Source organism: Cyrtonyx montezumae, unplaced genomic scaffold, assembly GCF_038088225.1.
Source record: "Cyrtonyx montezumae isolate F1298 unplaced genomic scaffold, pur_monq_1.0 scaffold_1, whole genome shotgun sequence".
Taxonomy (NCBI): domain Eukaryota; kingdom Metazoa; phylum Chordata; class Aves; order Galliformes; family Odontophoridae; genus Cyrtonyx; species Cyrtonyx montezumae.
The window spans coordinates 5,290,265-5,310,682 of NW_027071825.1; the positions used below are offsets into that span (position 1 = coordinate 5,290,265).

General features: G+C 43.5%; 2 protein-coding genes across 3 annotated transcripts; one reads left to right on the forward strand and one right to left on the reverse strand.

Moving 5' to 3' along the window:
- Positions 1–1,623: 1,623 nt before the first annotated feature.
- SCP2 (sterol carrier protein 2) lies at positions 1,624–12,994 on the reverse strand. Its single transcript, XM_065738985.1, has 16 exons — positions 12,918–12,994; positions 12,504–12,558; positions 11,921–11,992; positions 11,441–11,572; positions 10,952–11,016; positions 10,017–10,143; positions 9,103–9,166; positions 8,766–8,852; positions 8,530–8,680; positions 7,959–8,106; positions 7,245–7,352; positions 6,654–6,807; positions 4,603–4,696; positions 3,927–4,056; positions 2,869–2,948; positions 1,624–2,491 (listed from the first exon to the last, which is right to left on the reverse strand). Exons 1-16 carry the CDS (start codon positions 12,957–12,959, stop codon positions 2,396–2,398), a joined length of 1,605 nt encoding a protein of 534 aa, XP_065595057.1. The 5' UTR covers positions 12,960–12,994; the 3' UTR covers positions 1,624–2,395.
- A 140-nt stretch (positions 12,995–13,134) lies between these two features.
- On the forward strand, positions 13,135–17,771 carry ECHDC2 (enoyl-CoA hydratase domain containing 2). 2 transcript variants are annotated; one of them, XM_065738997.1, is made up of 10 exons: positions 13,140–13,263; positions 13,854–13,921; positions 14,467–14,554; positions 14,664–14,750; positions 15,412–15,504; positions 15,943–15,999; positions 16,386–16,573; positions 16,959–17,009; positions 17,277–17,324; positions 17,497–17,771. In XM_065738997.1, exons 1-10 carry the CDS (start codon positions 13,161–13,163, stop codon positions 17,572–17,574), a joined length of 861 nt encoding a protein of 286 aa, XP_065595069.1. In that variant the 5' UTR covers positions 13,140–13,160; the 3' UTR covers positions 17,575–17,771. The 2 variants fall into 2 exon arrangements, with proteins under 2 accessions (XP_065595077.1, XP_065595069.1); XM_065739005.1 differs by lacking the exon at positions 13,854–13,921 and having other exon boundaries at positions 13,135–13,244.
- The last annotated feature ends 2,647 nt before the right edge of the window (positions 17,772–20,418 follow it).

Sequence of the window (20,418 nt, forward strand, 5' to 3'; positions counted from 1 at the left end):
GTGTCTTATAAAGTCATCTGCCTTTCTCTCAGCAATGAATTCTTGTTACAGATATATGGTACACAACAGCTCGCACTGTTACTCCCACAAATTACCCCGCTGTTTACTTAGGTAATAAGTGCATTTTTTCCACTTGTGTTTTCCTTTTTGCATTGTTTTTTTTTTCCTCCAGCATTTGCTCCCCACATGTGGTTTGCTTCCTCAAGTGTTGATTTCTCATAGCTGAGACTTTTCCCTGCCTTTTATCCACCAGGCTAATTGCAATCTTATTCTTTTCTGTTTAACCAGAGCTGACATCCAGCTCAGCACTCTACAGAACAGGAAGCGGTGGAGTTCCTGTTCCCAGGAGGTGACAGTTTAAGCAGCTCTCAGATGTACCGGGCATACGAGGGCTGTGGCTTCAGGCCCCACAGAACTGATCCTGTACCAGGGTCACAGCAGCCTTGGTGGCACAGGGCTGTATCTCCCCACAGGACTACAGGGACAGAGTGCTTTCAGAGCCTCTGGAGAGGCTGTAACACACAAGTCATAGACCCCTCACCCCGACTGGATACCCAGCTTGGCAACACTGTACTGCAGCCCCGACAACTGACCTTTGTTTTGCCATGCCTGACATCTCGTTGCTCCCAGTGTAGTCTAGGACACACCAGAACGCCCCTGTAACTCCTAAGTGTGCTGTAGGGTACCTTAAAGAGAGGCTTTAAAAAACACGGGGCACTTTTTCATTTCTGGCTGTTGTTGTGCCAGGAAAAGCGTGTGAGCTGATTGACAGAGGAGACAATACTTACGGAGGAAAATGGGTCATCAATCCCAGCGGTGGCTTGATCTCCAAGGGACATCCACTCGGTGCTACAGGTAAGGCAGACACACCTCAGCCATCACAGCTCTGGGGCACGGAGCAGTTGAGGAGCAGGCAGCTGCTCCCCATCCGCCTTCGTGAGGGCAAAAGGGGCCCTTGGTGTGAGCAGTAAACGCCTCTTTAATTTGATGGTGCTGCCTTCTCTCGAGTCATTAACACAACTGCAAACCATCTCAGCTTGTTTTTCCCCAAAGAATTGCTTAGCAGTACAACTTGTGATGGCACAAGTTTCACTCGCTTTCCATTCAATGCCATACTTTAAAACCGAGCTTTTCTTTCGGGGTAGGGATGGGGTTAAGAGGACAAAAATCTGTGCAGTGACACTGGATTATAACTGCAGAACTGTACAGTGAGACAAAGGGTAAACGTAATCTTAAAACCCAAATAGCCTGACCTCAGGTGTCCCCAGGGCCACTCACACTGAGAGCTCAGGAGCGTGGCTCTGAGGCACACGGGCAGCATCCCCACAGCGTGGTCAATCCAGGACACAGCTGGCAGGGCTGGCTGCTGCAGTGCAGCCCCGGCCTCAGGGGGGTGGCAGTAGTGACATCTTTATGATGAAAGATGTGAAAGTTTCTCAGTCCTGTCCCACATATGGAAGTGCACACAATGGACTGAGACAGAGTTGATGAAGCATATATGGACAGAAGCTGGGGAAGAAAAAGTGGATGACTATGGATGCCCTGGTGACAATCTGTATGAAATAATACTGTGCATGAATATGAGATCTACATTTACAAATCCAAGCAAGAGATGCACAGACGAACAGGAAAATTATATTTAATTTTCTATTAAACTTCCAACCAGAATACATGTTCCCATAACAGAAGTTAAAGCTTTTGTAGATAACAGTACAGATAATAAAGTCATAATGTCTAACATCAGATTTTCTCAGGAGAAAGCAGTAAACACTGTTTATATTCCCTCTCTGCTCTCCTGGCAAACCTTACCTTCATTCAAAGTTAAGTATTATCGAACTCTGTGAATCTCAAAGCAACACCAGCTGCTACCTACCTTGCTTTAACTCCAAAGTAGTAATAAGAAAATTATTTTATAGCAAATTCCTGAAGTCGATTTAAAAACATTGTTAGAGATCCCCCCCCTTTTAATTTAAGCAGCAGCAGATTTGTTAGAAGTCTGAAAGCACTTGCATGACCTGCTATTAGTCTTTTAAAAATGCAGATTTAAGTGATAAGTCCAACTATCTGTAACCTTCCTCACTGTCTTCCCAACTAACCTGAACAATACGCAGCCTCAATCAACTCTGAGGTTTATAAAATTTTTCTTAGATTAAAACAAAAATTTGTTCTCATTATAACTCACCATAAACCATTTGCAAGTTATTGCCTCAAGCTTAGCCTAAAAATCTTCATGATCTACAAAATGATGGACTTCATCAAGTGAGATAAGGTCTCTAACCACAGAACTTAGTTGAGATAGGTCCAATTAAGCCCAATCTGTGTCTTGTCATCAACATCCAGCATCATTTTCATTTGTTGCAAAGAGTATGAAGTACTGACTGTTACTTCAGCAAGCTCAAAGTTTAGCTTTTCCTGGCTGAAGTTGTAGGTTCTGAAGTTTCATTGCCATGCCCATGTTCCCAGAAATCTTCAATTTGCCTTGAAAGAAAGCCTAAAGAGCAAAAAAAAAAAGCATGAAATGCAATCGAACACACTGCCCCAGTCACACCGCTCCCAGAAGTTATGTGTTGCTATACACATACAGGTCTGGGCCTGCAACACTGTAATTCCAACAGTTGTGACATTCATCAGCAATTGTTACTTTCTGACACTAAAAGGAAGAATAACAGCCTGACAAAGTACACTTACTATCTTTGTGATAGCCTAAGAGAACAGGCTTGGAACCGCAAGTTACTTGTGGCACCAGAAAGCCCTCTCAGCTATGCAGTTTTAGAGGAAGGGATTGATTAAAACAATTTAAACTGAAATATGCTAAACAAGGCCCCCAAAATACCAGTACCAGCACACTTTCATCTATATGACACTTACTGTCTGAGGATTCATTTTGCCAGTCATCAGAGCTAACAGATCAGTGTCAGCCATTGTAATTGTACAGTCTGCCTTCTTATCTGTAAAACAGAGTTGCCCGTGAAGATTCAAACAGACAGAGCAGTAACACAAGCTGCAAACCCCCAAAGACTCTGCCAATACTCCAGTTTAGCATCTTCTTACAAGAAATGACAAGACATTTCTAATGGTCTGGATGTAAGTATCAACACGTGCCGCAAAGGGCTAAAAACTTTACACACCTTTTCCTATAGTCATCGTATTACTGAATCTAAACCTTTGATAAAACCTTGCCCACATGACAGAGTACTTTTCTCTCTGTAACATCTTAGATAAATGAATGCCAAACCAATCTCCTTTCACATTTTTAATTAAAAGCCATGCAATGCAGGCTCGTGGGCAAGATTTTGAGAACAGAATATCACCGTTGGCTTTATCCTCACATTAAAAGGATGCAGCTATTAGTCAACACACTTCCATGGCAGTGGTACCAATCTTTTGTCTCAAATACTTTTATTGGAAACCCACCACCACCACCACCTGTTCCTTGAGTTTTATTCACATCTGCCCTTCTTTAGAAGGGACCTTAAGTTTATGTCAGTTAGTGCAGCACTGACATCAGGTAAGTTTGATTGCTTTACTAGCTGTGGAGAAGGAACTGGGCGAGGCAGACCAGTCTACCACCTGACTGTGCCTCCCACAAAGCACCTGACTAAACAGGACAAAAGCTAACACAAAAAAAACCACACGCACAAACCCACCAAACAGAGTTCCATTTCTTTCTCTCCTGGTCCCTGTGGGAGTCGAGTGACACACCTGAATTGTGCCTCTAACAAAACACACACCTACCCACACAAAAATCACAGCAGGAGAAACCTTGGTGCTAAACACCACGAAATAAAAGCATCAGTACTGAGAGAAGTTTGTAACTAAAGTAACACTAACTCCAGTGTTGTTCAACATGGCTATTGCTTCAGCAGAACAGGAATTTGTAACACTTAGCATCATTTTCTGCAATGATATAATAAAATAACACTGACCTGAATTCACTGCTACTGAGCCTTTTCCATTCTTCACATCTACAACCCAAGTTGCCTCCTTCCCACCAGGACCATCTTTTATTTTGAAGGCAAAGACACCACCAATTTTCTTGACAAATTGCTCTCCTTCCTGTAACGGACACGTAATATGCACACTGCTCATTTTCTTTGGAAGAATTTTAAAACACTTAAAGAGAAAGCACTTAAAGAACTTCACCCTTTCTAATAACAACTTCTACTACCTATACAACTATCCCTCTCCCTCTACTAGCCTTCATTTTAATAACCACTAAGAAAAGAAACACCCGTGGCCATCTTTATTAAAATCTATCCAGCAAAACAAAACAAAAATTCAGTTGTTGTAACAGAGATGTCTTGCTGTCCCCCAAAGTGTGATTTCTTCTTTTAATGCTCACAAAGCAATAGATGTTAAACACATGTTAGTGTGAGCTCCTCACATATGGCCTGAGGATGTTTCTACTGAAATACTCCTGTACAGGTGAGAGCTGTCTGAAAAACAATGCTTTATGGTACAGAACTGAAAGAGTTCTGACAGTGAACTGTTTCAATGAGCAGTACTGAAAAGGTGATTTATGCTACTACAACCCCTGCAGGATTTGCACATGTCCTGTCATAAATTAAAAAGGCATTATAGGGAAAAGAAGCCCCAGAATACCTCTTGGAGCTTCTTTTCAATCTCTTTGAAGACCAAATGTGACTTAAATCCATCAACAGCTGCGCTGAGAGGCACAGCCGTAACTCGGCCATCACTGGAGAGAAAGAAAAGAAAAAAAAATCATTTAATCACATTTTTGACATCTTGAAACTATTGCAAACGGACCAGCAGCACTGAGAAGAGCCACGCAGAAACGTTTCAGCAATACAGCGCAAAGCCATGCGGAGCTGACTTTCTGGAGGTGGGACAGCAGTGTCACAGCCACTTCCAGCACACAGCTGCTTCAGATGTGCCGACAGGACACCCACGTGGTAAGGAAAGCAAAGCAGAGTCGGCTGCTTGATCTTTATCGCCACACTGTGTGCAAAGAGAGAAACAGCACATGCACCACTCAAGGACTGCATTTTCCTTTTCTGCCACCAAATAAGCCCCTCTAGAGAACGGGTCTAGAAGTTCAGCTGCTGTGTTCCCAGCAGTAGTCCTGAATATTCCCACCTCATTTAAGAACATCTGGTAGTTAACATTATTTCCAGCTTCGACTTACAGAAGAAGCTACAAAGATTCATTGCCCCATCATAGCTAATATGCAGAAAGTATTTTTTCCCCTAAAGAGTAAACCTTAATCATCTTTATTGCTTCGAGTACCTTCTATGAAATAGGTCCATATCTTAAGTTCAGTTGGTTACAACATTTATTTTGTACACTTTACAAAAATAACTGGCTACAGTAGCTATTTCTAGAGATTTTGCAACTGCAAGAAAAGCCTCAGCCCTAAAGGTCATCGGGCACTGGTGTACTTCCACTTTCCCACTGAAAGCACTTCTGCCTCTTTGCAGGATGTTCCCATATCTCATGTACTTTCTCAGCAAGCCATCATCTAACCAAACGACGATGCAGCTCACACAAGACACCAGCTGTTCCAAGAGCAGCAATGCTGGATTGCCTTTTCCCTCACAATCCATGTGCACCTGTTTGCTGTTTCAGGAGGTACTGAGCACTGCTCCTTATCCTGCAGGCCATCATCCCACACCTCTGCCCTGCACAGCCTGACAGGAGCATGAAACCCAACTCCTCATTCGTGCAGGGGCACCCAGTGATTAACTGGGTGTAGAAAAATACAAAGAACTGGAGATTAATGCAGCTGGAAAAAGAAAGTTTGTAATTATCATCATCTCCTCTGTTGGAAGAAGAGTTCAAAGCTGTGGTCAGAGGTATGATACTACTGAAGAGACAGAGTCACATGAAGAAGTGTGGCCAGAACTTATGTGTGTGGTGCTAAGAGCAAAGCACTCCCGTAGATGTTTGCAAGGGGAGCAACTGTAGGAACTGTGTCATTTGAAGGCAACACATAACTCTGCTAGTAAATGAAGGTTGCACCCACAGGATGTAAAGCTGCTAGGTACCTAAGGAAAAAAAATACACAACTGATTTCAGAACTAACCCAAAAGAAATCAAGTTCTGCTATCACTTACATCTTAAATTCTTGGCAACTCTCACCAGACCCACTGGATCTGAATGTAACGACTACGTGCGTGTGCACTTCATAGCCTCGCAGTGCCTTTCCTGCCTTACACAACGCTCATTACATAACCGCTGTCTCAACACATCAGCTGCACGGTTTCATTCCAAAGTCTCTTATACGTTGGTGGAGCTCCGTGTGCCAAAGCCCTTCAGATAACTGGGGGTCTGCAGCCGGCCTCAATGCAGGGGGCCGGGCACTGCTGCGGTGCCCACGGCCACGGCTGGCCCCGGGGCAGCAGAGCTGGGCTGTGGGGGCTTTGGGCTCTCAACCCAACCACTCTGCTTCGAGATACACCTATGGAATGGCGAAGAAGATTCTCAACGCCAACGGAAGCGAAGCTGGATGTAAGAAATAAACGCACCCCTTCGGGAGAACCCCCACCTGCAGATGCAAAGCTTCCCCCAGCACCGCGAGCGAACACCATGAACAGCAGCACGCGCCGCGCTCACACGCAGCGTTAAAGCTCAAAGCAACGTGACAGCGGGGCACGGCACGACCACCCCGCCCTCCGCCCCGGGCCGGCGCTCACCTGGCGGCTCCGGGGAAGCCCATGGCGTACAGCGTCACCACCACGGCCCCGCCGAGGCCCAGGTTGTGCTGCAGCGCCCGCCGCGCCCCGCCCACCTGCCGCCTCCCGGCCAGGCCGCGCAGCTGCCAGCAGAGTTCAGCGCACTGCGCCAGGCCTGAAACATGGAGCACAGAGCGCGCTGATCGCCACGCCGCTACCGTCCTCGGGACTCCATCCCTACCCCGAAAGAAAAGCTCGGTTTTAAAGTATGGCATTGAACGGAAAGCGAGTGAAACTTGTGCCATCACAAGTTGTACTGCTAAGCAATTCTTTGGGAAAAACAAGCTGAGATGGTTTGCAGTTGTGTTAATGACTCGAGAGAAGGCAGCACCATCAAATTAAAGAGGCGTTGGCGATCCAGCTGAGGCCCCACGTCCTTTGGGTGCAGCAGTGCTGTGCCCGCACCCGTCATTAGTGAGAGCCACCCCCAGAGCTCCCACTGCTCACACCAAGGGCCCCTTTTGCCCTCACGAAGGCGGGTGGGGAGCAGCTGCCTGCTCCTCAACTGCTCCGTGCCCCAGAGCTGTGATGGCTGAGGTGTGTCTGCCTTACCTGTAGCACCGAGTGGATGTCCCTTGGAGATCAAGCCACCGCTGGGATTGATGACCCATTTTCCTCCGTAAGTATTGTCTCCTCTGTCAATCAGCTCACACGCTTTTCCTGGCACAACAACAGCCAGAAATGAAAAAGTGCCCCGTGTTTTTTGAACCTTCATTTTTCAGTTCTAGCGTCACTGACCAAAGATGCTGCAAAGCCTTTCTGTCCATCAGAACCTCAGCAATGCCCCAGTGCAGATTTTCCAAGGGCAGCCTGAGCTGAGCCCAGCAGACTTAGTAAAATGCACCACCTGCTGACCCAACTATGACATTTTATCAAAATCACTTAGAAACGATTGAGAGAAACAGTGCATCAGGTGCTGCAATCCCAGAGCCCTTAAGCTCCTTCTCCCACTTCCCTACAGGAGCCACTCCTGCACAAGCCTGCCGTGTGACACCACGCAGTTGTCCAGCACTTTAATTTCCCTTCTGTGCTTCTCTAGAAATCACAGTAAAACCAATATTTGTTAAATACATTCCACAATTTGCACATCTTTATGTTACCCCATCAGCAGCATGCTTTTCCTTCCATGAGCTTGGCTAATGCAACATCCTAACATATGAGATCTGTCCGGTAGGCAACTGAAAGCTCTAGTTACATGTAAAAGCAAGAAGATACTTGTGACACTTTCCGCTTTAGTACAACAAAGAGCTTCACTGATGCTCTTACCTTCTGGGCAGAGTCCAAGAGCTTCATAGGTAATGAATTCGTTAACTGAGAAACAGTCGTGGAGCTCAATCACGTCCACATCCCTTGGTTTTAAGCCTGCTTCTTTAAAGCATTTTTCTGCAGCTTTTTTTGTCATATCATAACCAACCTGCAAGAAGTTGAAGTGTCATTAAAGAAGCAGAGCTACCTACTTCATTCCTACGTTTAATTTGTAACGTGCTTCCATTTATGCTGCAAGTGAGATAACCTGTTGGAGGTGGCACTCATTCACTTTAGTGCACCTCATACCACAGCCTTTCTGACTACACCATGGGTTATCTCAGCTCCAGAATTAAACTAGGGTAAGGAAAATGGATTTCAGTTTTGTTCATCTTATAAACAGAGGAATTAAACAAATGGTTTTGCATGAGAAACTACATTTCTTCCTCTTGAAATTTCTATTAATCAGCCTTCAAATAGATAACACAGTTCACAGTGTGCTTGCTTGCTGACAGAGTCTGCAGTATCATTAGGATGTGCAAGCATTAAAACAAAATCCCAATTATTATGGACTACAGGACTGCAAACCTACCATCTTCATACAGCTGTTCTCTTCAAATGTGCTTGGGTAATCTGTCGCCATCACCTGGGCTAGAATTTCCACAGCTTGAGGCTGTAACTTATGCCTTTTCACAAAGTCCTCACTAGCCAAAATTGCAGCTGCAGCACCGTTTGATGTCGGACTAATGGAAAGAAAAATCACGTCATCATTCTGAATTACTAATGTCTGCTTAAGATTTATTTCCCAGTGCAAAATTCTTTCCTTACCAACACTGTAGGACAGTCAAGAAATCAAAAATCTTGCGGGACTGCAGAACTTCATCTAAGGTGTATTGCTTTTGGAACTGGGAATACCTATGAAAAACAAAGGTGCCATTTTAGTTTTAGCACAGTCCTTACGAGTAGAAGTTACTAATATCTCACCTTCGTGCACCTGTATAGGTGTTTTCACTGAGTACAAGACACTGGATGTAGAATTCATGCTGGGTATAACTCATGTCATAACGACCGACATATGGTAGGAATTTTTAAAAGTAATACCACTTTTGCAGGAATTGTGTCCTGGCAACATATGCTCAGTATGGATTTGGAGCAGTTTACTCACGGGTTGTTGGTTGAATGGCTGTGATTCTTCCATGCAATTTTTGCAAAGTATTCTGGGTTTGTCCCTGGAAGGAGAAGGGAAGCCATGTTGAAGTACTTGGTTTAAACACAACGTTCTAGCATAACTTCTTCAGTACTGTATTGGTGACATAAGAATTTCTCCTTCACAAACAACTTTACAGAAGGCTGTATCAAAACTTCCTTTATAATTCAACGTAATTCTAAAAAAGGTGGTTGAGTTTTAGATAAAAGACCATTCTACTTGGATATTTGATGCTCCCTAACATAAAAATAAAGCAGTGTCTTCATTTGAGGTATTATTACATTACTGCAACTTGAATGCTTATTTTCATAGCAGAAGAAAACAACTGCTGTGAAATATTGGCCTTCTAAAACTTTCCCACATGCTAGCCTAAGCCTAGGTGTAAATAAAAGATGCTGAACAGAGTGGCATGCTATCTGGGAGGCAGTTCCCTCATCTGGTGAGACAGAAAGAAACGGCTGTGTCAACAGCCTAGAACTACATATCAAATCAAACACTCAAAAGTTTTTGTGACAGAATTCAGCCACAGCCCTGCCTACCTCTCCTAAGAGGAAAGAATGAAGGAAGTCTCACAGCCTTTTTGCACAGACCTTACAGAAGCACAAACCATCCCATTATGGTGACTACCAGATATTCTCTACCAGTTACATCTCCAAAGGTCTTGTTTGCCTGCACTTCACCCACTTTCCATGTAGAGCTCCCTTTATCCAGTTATTCCCACACGACAGCTGTGCATGTTGCAGCCGTAGTACTTGTGGAAGAGAAATGCTATCGCTGAATGCTATCGCTGTTCAAAAGTGAAATTCTAGGATATATATTCCCATAATCACTTTATGAAAAGATGGCAATGATAAAATGCATTTTGACAATACCGTATTTCTCCATATGTTCTTTGCCAGCATTTGCAAACATCTGCGGTGCTACAGGAGCACTTGCTAAGCCATATTTATTTATCATGATTTCTAAATGTTTGTCCATTGGATTCGTTCTGTCTGAAAACTAAAAAGAAGAGAAAAAGTTATAAAGAAAATCATAATTTCCTTAGCTTTACAACGTTCTGACAACAGCAGAGTAGCAACAGCAGTGCTTTGATATTTTAACAGCTCCACTGGAGTATGTTTTGCCATTCAGTGACCCATTTTGAAGCTTTTTAATAGCCCGACTATGAGAGTGAACAAGCAGAAAACAACGAGCCCTGTCATCACTACACTGATTTGTGACAAGGACCACTCCTACCTGACTTTTATCACCATTTTCAGAAGAAAACTGAGTATTTTTCACCTCAGCTTAAGAACTTATCATTAGTATTGTTCCTATAACATAGATAAAATACTGTAAAGCATGTAAAGTATAACTCAGACTCATTTCAAACTGTTAAATTTAACATTTCTCACCCAAACTTCTGCATGAATTACCACACTGGGTAGTTCTGTAGTTACAAGACATACAGGCTCTAAAACTGCTCTTTCATTTTGAGAAAGACAAATCAGTTACTCAATACCTCAGTACTCCACTTGGTATTTTCATTACTCTCTATTAACCCTGCCTTAAGTATATTCCCTGCAAAGTACTAAAGGCATGATGGACTACTTAAAATTAATTCTAAAACATTCCATGCACATTGTAGCTGCAATCAGAATCATAAACTCATTACAAGTTCCTGTGAGTCAAAAAAAAGTGGTTTATTTTATAACCATCTCCAGCAGCATGTTAAACCAGCTCACATTTAGGAGAATGTCTCCGAGAACGAGGAGGCATTTTCCATTTTGCAGATATAATGAAATATGTAAAATGTTCAGACACTTACACCCGAAGCAAGGGATCCTCTTGCCATTCTCTCAAAGCCAAGTGCCAGAACACAGTCTGCCAAACCTTGAAATAAAATTTTTGGCTATTTAAAACACAATTTAGCTGTAAAAGGCAATATGTGCTATCAGCTTTCTCATTACAATACATTTCTGTAACGTCTACCAGCCGTTCTTCTCCACTTCTCAATTGTTACAAGTGAGTCCAGTTGGGATGGGGATTAACACTGAAGACTGAGACATCACTGAGAACTGAGGTATATTTTTGAACACAGTTTGAGAACAGTTATATGATTAAGCACTTCTATCTCTGCCAGAAATACCAGAGAAACCACGTGGAGCCTTCCTATAGTTGTTACAAAAACATAAGCAATTTAGTGCAAGAAAGTAGCAGAAGCCACAAATGAACTTAAGGAACAGAAGCAACAAGTTATATTTACTTATAGGAATGAAGACTGTGAATTACTCAGCTGCAGAGCAAAACAACTCACCTCCCTCCACCAGCTGCCTGGACATGTACAGAGCAGTAGATCCAGTAGCACAGTTGTTGTTAACATTAATGATAGGAATGCCAGTTAAACCCAAACCGTGATAGATGGCCCGCTGTCCACACGTCGAGTCACCTTTATGCAGAGACATTCACGTTAACACAAGGCACAAGCATACAAGCTTCATTAACAGTGAGAAATCCCACCATGTGTTTGCAACACTACTGTTTAAACCAGAAAGTCTGAAGTGCCATCTTGATACCTCTCAGACAGGCACAGTGCAAGAACTTCAGAAAGATGCAAACCATCAGACTTTAAAAGCAAGGAGTTTCTCATGATCTGAAAGTGATGGGACATCGATGGGTTCTCCCATCCTATATCCACACAGATGCACATAAACTTTACGCACTGAGTGTCACAGAGGGTGTTTGGATGTTTTAACAATTCCACTGGAATATGTTTTGCCATTTTTATGTTACTCACCATAAACATAACCCACACAGGCCTGCTCCACTGCTGAATACGGAATCCCAGCATCAGCCAATGCCTTCTGGCCTGAAGAATTTTAGAAGTGAGGAAGAAAAAGATCTGAAAAAAGCAGCTCTCACAGTCAGAACAAAGCAGGCTTGGCTTAGTGTGTGTGATACGCATGTCTACACAAAAAGCAGTGCTGTGAAAGTCCTCTGTTATATGACATGAATGGTTAATAAAGTTCTGCATCTTAACTCTCACTAGGACAAGCTTGTGGCGCTTAGTCCTCAGCAAGCTCCTTCCCCAGCAAATGCTAACCAGGCAGTCCTGAACTCGTGCACAAAGGTTGTGGGTGGTCGCAGGGAAGCATGCTTGAGTAGGATAAGGGTGGACACAGACAGGAAAGGATGTGTGATTCAGTTTTAAGGCACCCTAAGGCTTCAGTCATGTAAGGCTGTGAGTCACACAGCTCAGCCAGGGATTGTGTGAGTGGTTTACGAATAACTGTTTGTTATTAAGTACAACAAAGAGATTGGCTGCAAGACTTCAAGCAGCACTGGTGGCCAAACTGAACTCTTTCCTACCGCTGGCTTACCGGCCTCTTTAGCCAGGTCGGGATAATCAACGCCGCTCTCACTGGGCTTTGCAAACTGACAAGAGAAAAACAACAGCAAACATAACAAATGACGGTGACAGTCAACGCATCCTTTGCTCAAATTGGCCTCTGGGCCTCATGATCCGCCCGGAGACAGCCCGCGATTCCACGGCCACGCGGGAACAGCCCGTTTGCAGCTCCCTCTGCTGACGTGAACCATTCGAGCGACCCGAAACCGCGCGGGCGAAGTCCGCACCGCCGCGGGCGCCGTTCCCAGGGCCGGAGCGCCGCGCAGCGCTCCTCCGCTCCCGGTCGGGACGGCCTCGCCTCGAAGCAGCCGTAGCAGCGGCAGCTCCGCGCGCCGTCGGCCATTCCTACGCTCCCCGGCCCGGCCCGGCCCTCCCGCCCGGGTACCTTGGTCATGCCGACCCCCACCACGAACACCCGGCGCTTCATGACGGCGCCGCGACCCCAGTCCTCCCCACAGCGCGCGCGCGCGCGCCACAGCTGTGTGAGGGGGCGTGGCCAGGCGGGTAGAGAGGCGGGGCTTCGCCGCCACCGCCCCCTTCTCTTCAATATTCTTAAAGGCGCAGCGAGCCCTGCCCGGCCCCCCATGGGTGGGGAGGAGCCGAGGCGCGGAGCCGGCCGAGCGGCGCCATGATGCGGACGGGGCGGGCGGTGCTGTGCTGGGGCCGCCGTGGGATCCCCACAGCCGTCCCGCGGCGCGGCGCGGAGGTGCAGGTCGGCGGGGAGAGCGGCGGTGAGTCCGGCCCGGCCCCGGAGCGCGGTGCAGGGTCGGGCCGGTGTCCCTTCCCTCGTGTCCGTGGGCCGCCCGGCAGCGGAGGGGGAAGTGTATTAACTTGGAACGACGGGGAGCTGCAGTTTGGAGGCGGTGCTGGAGCACAAAGCCCCAGCCCGTGTCTGTGTCATGCGAACAGCAGTTCCCAGAAAGGTGGTTGGTTATCTTCCTCATTAAGAGAGGGAGTTGAACACAGACTGTACATTAAAGCCTGAATTAAGTAGCACTTGAAACAGAAATATTTTTTTTCCATTGCCGCAGTGTTTTTGCAACGTGCTCTTGGGAGGTGATTAAAGATACACTTATTTATATTTCCGTCACTTGTAGTGCTGCTGCATCTTACTGTGATTTCATAGGCACTGAATTTCTTGGCACCAGCCTTCCTGTATTTCCCAGCACCGCCGCTTTTAAAACAATTGGTTGCTTAGAATATACTTTGTATGCGTTTCCAGGAAAGAGAAGATGCAGCATATGCAGATCTTGTGCCCATCTGAATTTACCGCGGCAGAGAATTAAATGAAATGTAACTGAACTTGTTTCCTATTACTAAGGTATTGCTGAAATCCTAATGAACCGACCCCATGCAAGAAATTCTTTGGGAAAAGTATTTGTAGATGAAGTGAGTATGGCCCTGGCCTGTAAACATGCTTGGAATCACAATCAGTGCTATGAGAATAGCTGTGGGAAACACGAAGCCAAGATCTGATCTCCTTCTGGAGGTTGGCATAGGCTGTGTTTGGGGCAAGGCAGCTTAGCCTGTGGGAAGAGACTGCCACGTGTCTGTATCGCAGTAACAGAGAGCAGAGCTAGGTCAGCTAACTCAGATGCAAGTTAACTTCTTCACTGGAGTAATTACAGCAAAGACATGCCCACTGTCAGACCTTAGCAGAGCTCTGATAATCTTTGGTAATAGTTTACAGAGAGAGTCTGGCTCATACCTGGACAGGCAGGAGGGTGTGAGAGACAGCAAGGATCCATCTTTGAATGGCGATGAGAAGGAGATGGGGAAACATCTTGAGGCTGTCACAAGGGGATTCACATATGTGATTTCTGGGAAACTCCTGGCACTGGCAGATGAATTAAAAACATAGATTAGAAGCTTGCTATAATTTCAGTATATACCTCCATATACTTAAAGCTTTTCTTTTTACCTCTCCCTCACAGCTTTTCAGTGCTCTGGAACAGCTCCGCTTTGATGAGAAAGTTCGTGTGGTGGTGTTCAAGAGCAAAGTGAAGGGTGTATTTTGTGCTGGTAGGTAATGGGTCTGCAAACTGTGATTAAAAATCATGGCTCCTAGGGCTGCGTGCTCTTCAGATTGTACAAAAAAAGCATTCTGACCTTTTTCTTTCTTCCAATGTAGGTGCAGACTTAAAGGAGCGTGAAAAGATGGACAATGCAGAAGTTGGACTCTTTGTTAAAAAGCTGAGAAATCTCATGGATGAAATAGGTATGTGGTTATCTCAGCTGGAAGACTTGTCCCTGACAGAAATGCTGTGGGAGGGTTAGGGTGCCAGCCCCAGCAGGAGGAGAGGCTTCCTACACAGCCCCAGCTTATGCCTGATACAAAGATCTGATTAGAATTAAATACCAACTGTGCTGCTGCTGCTCCATGGACAAAAGATACATTTCAATACTGAGTTCTCAGAGATGAAGAGCTGCAGACAGACAGACATATAAGGATCTTCTATTAACAAAGCATTCTGTATAGAATTCCTTGTAGTCCTTGAGAAATAATGCTAGCAAAGTAAGTGAGGTTGGCTGTCCCACTTTTCATATGTGCTCAAAATCACTCATCATATGATGGTGACCTGAGAAGGAGGGACTAAAGAATGTATTTGACAAGTGTCAGGGCATTTACAACTGCCACTCCTCTTTTTTTTTTTTTTTCTGTGGGGTTTGGTCTTCCATGATCAATTTTCTTTCCCTGTTTAAGAAATGCTCTACTCTCACTAGAGAAATACCACAGTCAAATGTGACTGAAATACCAGCGAGAGCTGAACAACCAGAATAGGGAACTATGAAATGCTTTAAATTTAGGCTTTTAAAGTCCAGAATTGAGTGCAACAGTTTTCTTCCCAGAACTTTTTAAGCTGTACTGTCTTCTCTAGCTGCCCTGCCTGTACCCACAATTGCTGCAATAGATGGCTACGCACTGGGCGGTGGACTAGAACTGGCACTGGCTTGTGACCTTCGAGTTGCAGGTTTGTGTGTAACTTAATGTGGGACTGCATTTTAAAGAAAGCTTACAAATTAATTTCCTTGGATACTTTCAGACAAGATTAAGTTTCCTTCAGAAAACCATTCACTGGGGGGGATTCAATAGTTCTTATACAGCATCGGGTCAGCACTCTGGCTAGATCTGATGTTCACAACTTAGATCAGCTTGGAGAAGTAGTAAGGCTTTTGCTATTTCAGTTATTTCATCCAATATTAGTTTATCCACTGTGGGCCCGAAGTTCTTCTTTCTATATAATATTGGTACTTACCCCTAATGTGGCAGTTCTGTACATCCATCATCTGGCTTGAGATGGGCACTGTAGTGTTCAGACTTTTTACCTACCTGGAAAAACACAGTACAGTTCATTATGGTTAATGCATACATTAAAGATTATCTAAATATGTTGTGTTTTTTTTAATAGCTTCATCAGCAAAAATGGGTCTTATAGAAGCTACAAGAGGGCTTCTTCCAGGAGCAGGTAACTATCATTGTATCTTCTGCTTCTTTTTTACTGTTCCATAAATACTCTGCCATTAGAGTACTTGAAATGTGCTCCTTTCTTGTTTTTGAATGTAATTTAAGTAACATCTTCTAGTAGCCCATCAGATCTCTGAATCCAGAATGCTGCTCTATTGTCCTATCTTGTAACAACAAGATAGTTAATCTAGGATGGTCCCTTCACTCCTTTTCGTGTTTACTGACATACTCATGAATGCTGGAGGCTTTCAGATAGTTCTCCAAAGGCTGACACACACAGCCAGCCCTTTATTTTTCAGGCTTCCCATTTGCATAAGAGACAAAACACTGCTGCTTTTTGGGGTGTTTCTCAGAAATGGAAAATGGTGTTTTTGCTCTTTTTGTAAGGTGGAACCCAACGCCTGCCCAGATGTGTTGGAATAGGTCTTGCAAAGGAGCTCATTTTCACAGGGAGACAGATAGATGGACAAGAAGCCTTCTCAATGGGATTAGTAAATCACACCGTACCACAGAATGAGGAGGGAGATGCAGCTTACCAGAGAGCATTAACTTTGGCTAAAGAAATCCTTCCTCAGGTCAGTGTTTTATTCATATTGTCAACATAAAGAATGTGTTTCTGCTTCCCTTAAGAAAGAACAAACATCTGAGATTCCTTTCCATGAAATATCCAGGTCTTAGCTCCTGATGTTTAAGTCTCTTAATTTTGTTATTTTTTGTGAATATAGTTTCTGAGGGAACAAATAACATCCAGCTCTTTAACTCAGAGGATAGTTTTTCTTCCTAAGCCTGCAGGATACAGGTACACAGTGAAGGTGTCATTCTGTTCATTATAGATAATGCTAAATTGTATTTTAGGAGTAGTTAACATACAGCAGGCTGCTTAGGTCAATTGGAAGTAGGGTGATGCTATAACTGCTTCTGTATTGTGAACTGATGTGGCTTTTTTTTTTTTTAATAAAGGCTCCAATTGCTGTGAAAATGGGAAAACTGGCAATAAACAGAGGAATAGAGGTAATCTTTTTTAAACACTGTAGTGAAGGAAGCAGATAAGCAGCTCTTACAAATCACTACAGTAAAAACGTTCACAATGGTTAACTATAATCCTTGTTTAAAGAAAGCCTTTAAACTCCTCCTGGAGCTTTTAAAGACAAAATCAATACAGCAGGGTTTAATTCTCCAGCTGGTAGCACTGCAAATCTGATACAGGAGTGAAGTCTGATGCCAGTCACTACCAGTTAATTTATACTGCATGACCCTTTCCTTCCCTCTTGTCTGCAGGTTGACATTGCTTCTGGGATGGCGATTGAGGGGATGTGTTATGCACAGGTAGGTTACCTTCAGTCTGCTTTCCCAGAAGGATTTTCACTACAACCCAGCTTCTTTCTTTTTCCTCACTGCAAAAAAAGCAATCTCCAAAGGGTCTGAGACCATTACTGCTAAGTCAGTTGGTTCTTAAATTTAATTTATTACCAAATGAATCTCTCTCTCTTTAATGCAGAATATTCCCACAAGAGACCGTCAGGAGGGAATGGCTGCCTTCAGGGAAAAACGACCACCTCAGTTTATTGGCAAATAATGCTTCCTAGCTTTCCCCTTGTCTTAGTGGGTTTTTTTTGATGATAAAGTAAGAGAACCCACTAATTTATTGGGATTATTTTTGTGACTGCACTCCCCATACTTAGCAACTTCTCCTTGCCTTGGACTGCATTTCTGAATACTCACTGGACCATTCTGCTCTAAGGATTCACAAATAAAGATTTAACTTGGTACACCTGATTGATGGATCTTGCATTTAACCTCCTTCTCATAAATTCTGCTCAGTTCTCCTTGTGTGGTTCAGCAGATGACTGCAGAATAACAGCCAGCCAGCTCCAAGGAATGCCAAATTACAAACAGGGGTCTGGTGGTTACTGTGACTGAAAGGACATAAAATCATATTTCTAAACTGAAGCCTAACAGTACAGAAGCACTTGAAGTCTAAACATTTGATCTCAGCCTCCTTCCTAGAAAAGTGTGGCTGAAATCCTCTTCCTAGAGGACTCACAAGCTGTGTTTTCTTCTGGGCTAGCAACACTAACCTTACAGGACTGGCCTTTGAGAAGAGATCCTCAAAGCAAAGTAGTATTTTCATAAACATGTTTATACTTGCAGCTGTTAATTTGTCTTGTGGCCAATTTAAGTCTATCACAAGAAGTATACGGACCTACACTACTATGTTAGGAGTTCTCTGGCTCTTTGGTCATTCCCTTTGTTTCACAGATAGGGCATTTCCCCTTCAGTTCATATTACAGTACCTAGCAGCTAAGTGGAAAAAAAAATGGAAACGTTTATCTTTTGGAAAGGTGAAGAGATAATAAAAACTTAAGCAAGAACGTGTCAGAAGTAGCTGAGAATTTACTTTCTTCCCCCAGTTCCATTATTCAGCAGCTCTGGTGAGACAGAAGACTGTATGCTAGCGCAGCAAAAACTCAAGCAAACAAAAATAAACATATTAGACATTCTAATTCACCCATTACTTACCTACAGAGCCTGACTATAAGGAAAGATAAAAGGCCCTGTTTCTCTGAGTTCAAAACAACTGCTTTTAGAACAGCTCTCAGAAGACTGAAAGAATAAGACTATCTATAAAGCAGCCACAGTCTCATCATGCAGATAAAAGCCTCACTTTCAAATTACACTGCAGTTTTTTGTTGGTGCTGAGAAGCCCTAGACTTTCCCTGTACACAAAGTAGTGGCTGCCAGCTATATACTCTGCAAGTTGGTCTTTGCTTCTTGGCACAGAAATCCCCTGTGTCAGCAGTCACAGCTCTCAAAGATATCAAAGAACATGGCCCAGCTTGGACTCTCCATAAGCAAATTTAAAGGCAAAACAAAAAGTAGAAAAGGATTATTAAATATTTGGTAGGCTTCAGGAACGTAACAGGATGCTTTAATTTTTCCTCTTCTTTTTTGATGAAAATTTGTGTGTCTAACTATTACAGAAGTCATTCTGGCAAAAAAAAAAAAAAAAAAACATCTGTGAAGGGCCTATAAATATACTGCATCTAAGCATCAGGAGATAAGGTACTTTTTTTTCCATCTCATAACTAACAAAGAAAGAAAACTTCCCACAGGTTGCTTTCCCTTACCAATGCTCTTCTAGCATTCAGACATGCCACTCAATGCAGCTCTGTCGCTTCCAACTTCCCCAGAAGACTGCAGCCTTCAAAAAAAAGTGAATTAATAAACTTTTAGTAAACACACAAGAGGTTATTGGAATATACTAAGAAAATGCAACTTACCATATTAGAAATAGTCTTGAAACAAACCAGAACTTCATTGGTGCCAAAACTTAACGGTACTGCAAATGAGGTAACCTTACCAGATTACACAGTACAAGTTTATTTTGTAAAGGTCTGCAAAGGTAAAGCAGAGGCATTATCTTCAGCCTTCACAAAAAGATGATAAATGCCTCTGGCCTCCAGAATTACTCTACCCTGGCTCTTGAAGCTGCACAGCAATATGAAGAGTCTTTTCTGTCAGTGGCACATGCAAGCAAATTTTTGGTTTAGTAGGTTTAGAGCTTACAGCCATTCATATTTTTCTTGTTCTGCTCAGTTTGTTTGCCTGAAGCAAGTGGGACCAAAACAGGAAGGGCATGGAAAACCATTTACAAGCCTCTGGCTATAGGATTTCATGGAGCAACATCTTCACTATCTGGACCCATGCCTGCATCAGATTCATTCTGTGCAGCACATGGTAGCAGAGATTTAGTTGAGATGCTGCACCAATTTCTCCTGTTATAAGGAAACAACAGTACTGTAAGAAGAGCTGTCCTGTTTGGTTTAGGTTCTTGTGGTACCAGCCAATTCATATTCACTAACACCAATTTTAACAGGTCGTGCATGCCATTTCACACAGTAAAACTTTCACTGCAGAATTGCAACAGCTGACATCCCAGAAGGGTGGTGGACACAAATTTGCAGATGGTTATTTTAAACCACCTTTGTAATTCAGAGCTACAACCAATTTAATTTCCTTCTGAATCAAGAAGATAGTACATAATAAGATACATGTAGCAAAAACTTGCCAGCCAAGTTATACCTTCATACAAACAGCAATTACACAACATGACACATATAAAGTACTGGATCAGTTCTGAAGTTGCTGAAATACACAATAACTAGATTACTGAAGATTAGAGGTGATGTTTTTATTTGAAGGATGAGAATTAGGAGGGAGAGGAAGGGAAGGAGTTAAAAGTAGTAAAATAAGGTCATCCTGAAGTAGTCATCCCTGCTTGTAAACTATCAAACATAAGTTTTCTTTTTAAACTGAAGTACCAATGTATTTACAAAACAGTCAAAGAATATCGGTCAGTTCCCAGACAAACAGAAACAACTCCTGAAATAAAAGTGAATTTGAACCCACATGCAGTTTG

Excerpts from the sequence above, each read along its gene's own strand:
- SCP2 (XM_065738985.1), bottom strand. The coding sequence starts at position 12,959 with ATGAAGCGCCGGGTGTTCGTGGTGGGGGTCGGCATGACCAAG. Across the intron at positions 10,144-10,951 it reads GAGGATCCCTTGCTTCGGGT|TTTTCAGACAGAACGAATCC; the intron begins GTAAGTGTCTGA and ends TCTTCTTTTTAG. Across the intron at positions 4,057-4,602 it reads TTGAAAAGAAGCTCCAAGAG|GAAGGAGAGCAATTTGTCAA; the intron begins GTATTCTGGGGC and ends TGTCCGTTACAG.
- ECHDC2 (XM_065738997.1), top strand. The coding sequence starts at position 13,161 with ATGATGCGGACGGGGCGGGCGGTGCTGTGCTGGGGCCGCCGTGGGATC. Across the intron at positions 14,751-15,411 it reads AAATCTCATGGATGAAATAG|CTGCCCTGCCTGTACCCACA; the intron begins GTATGTGGTTAT and ends TGTCTTCTCTAG. Across the intron at positions 17,010-17,276 it reads CAATAAACAGAGGAATAGAG|GTTGACATTGCTTCTGGGAT; the intron begins GTAATCTTTTTT and ends TCTTGTCTGCAG.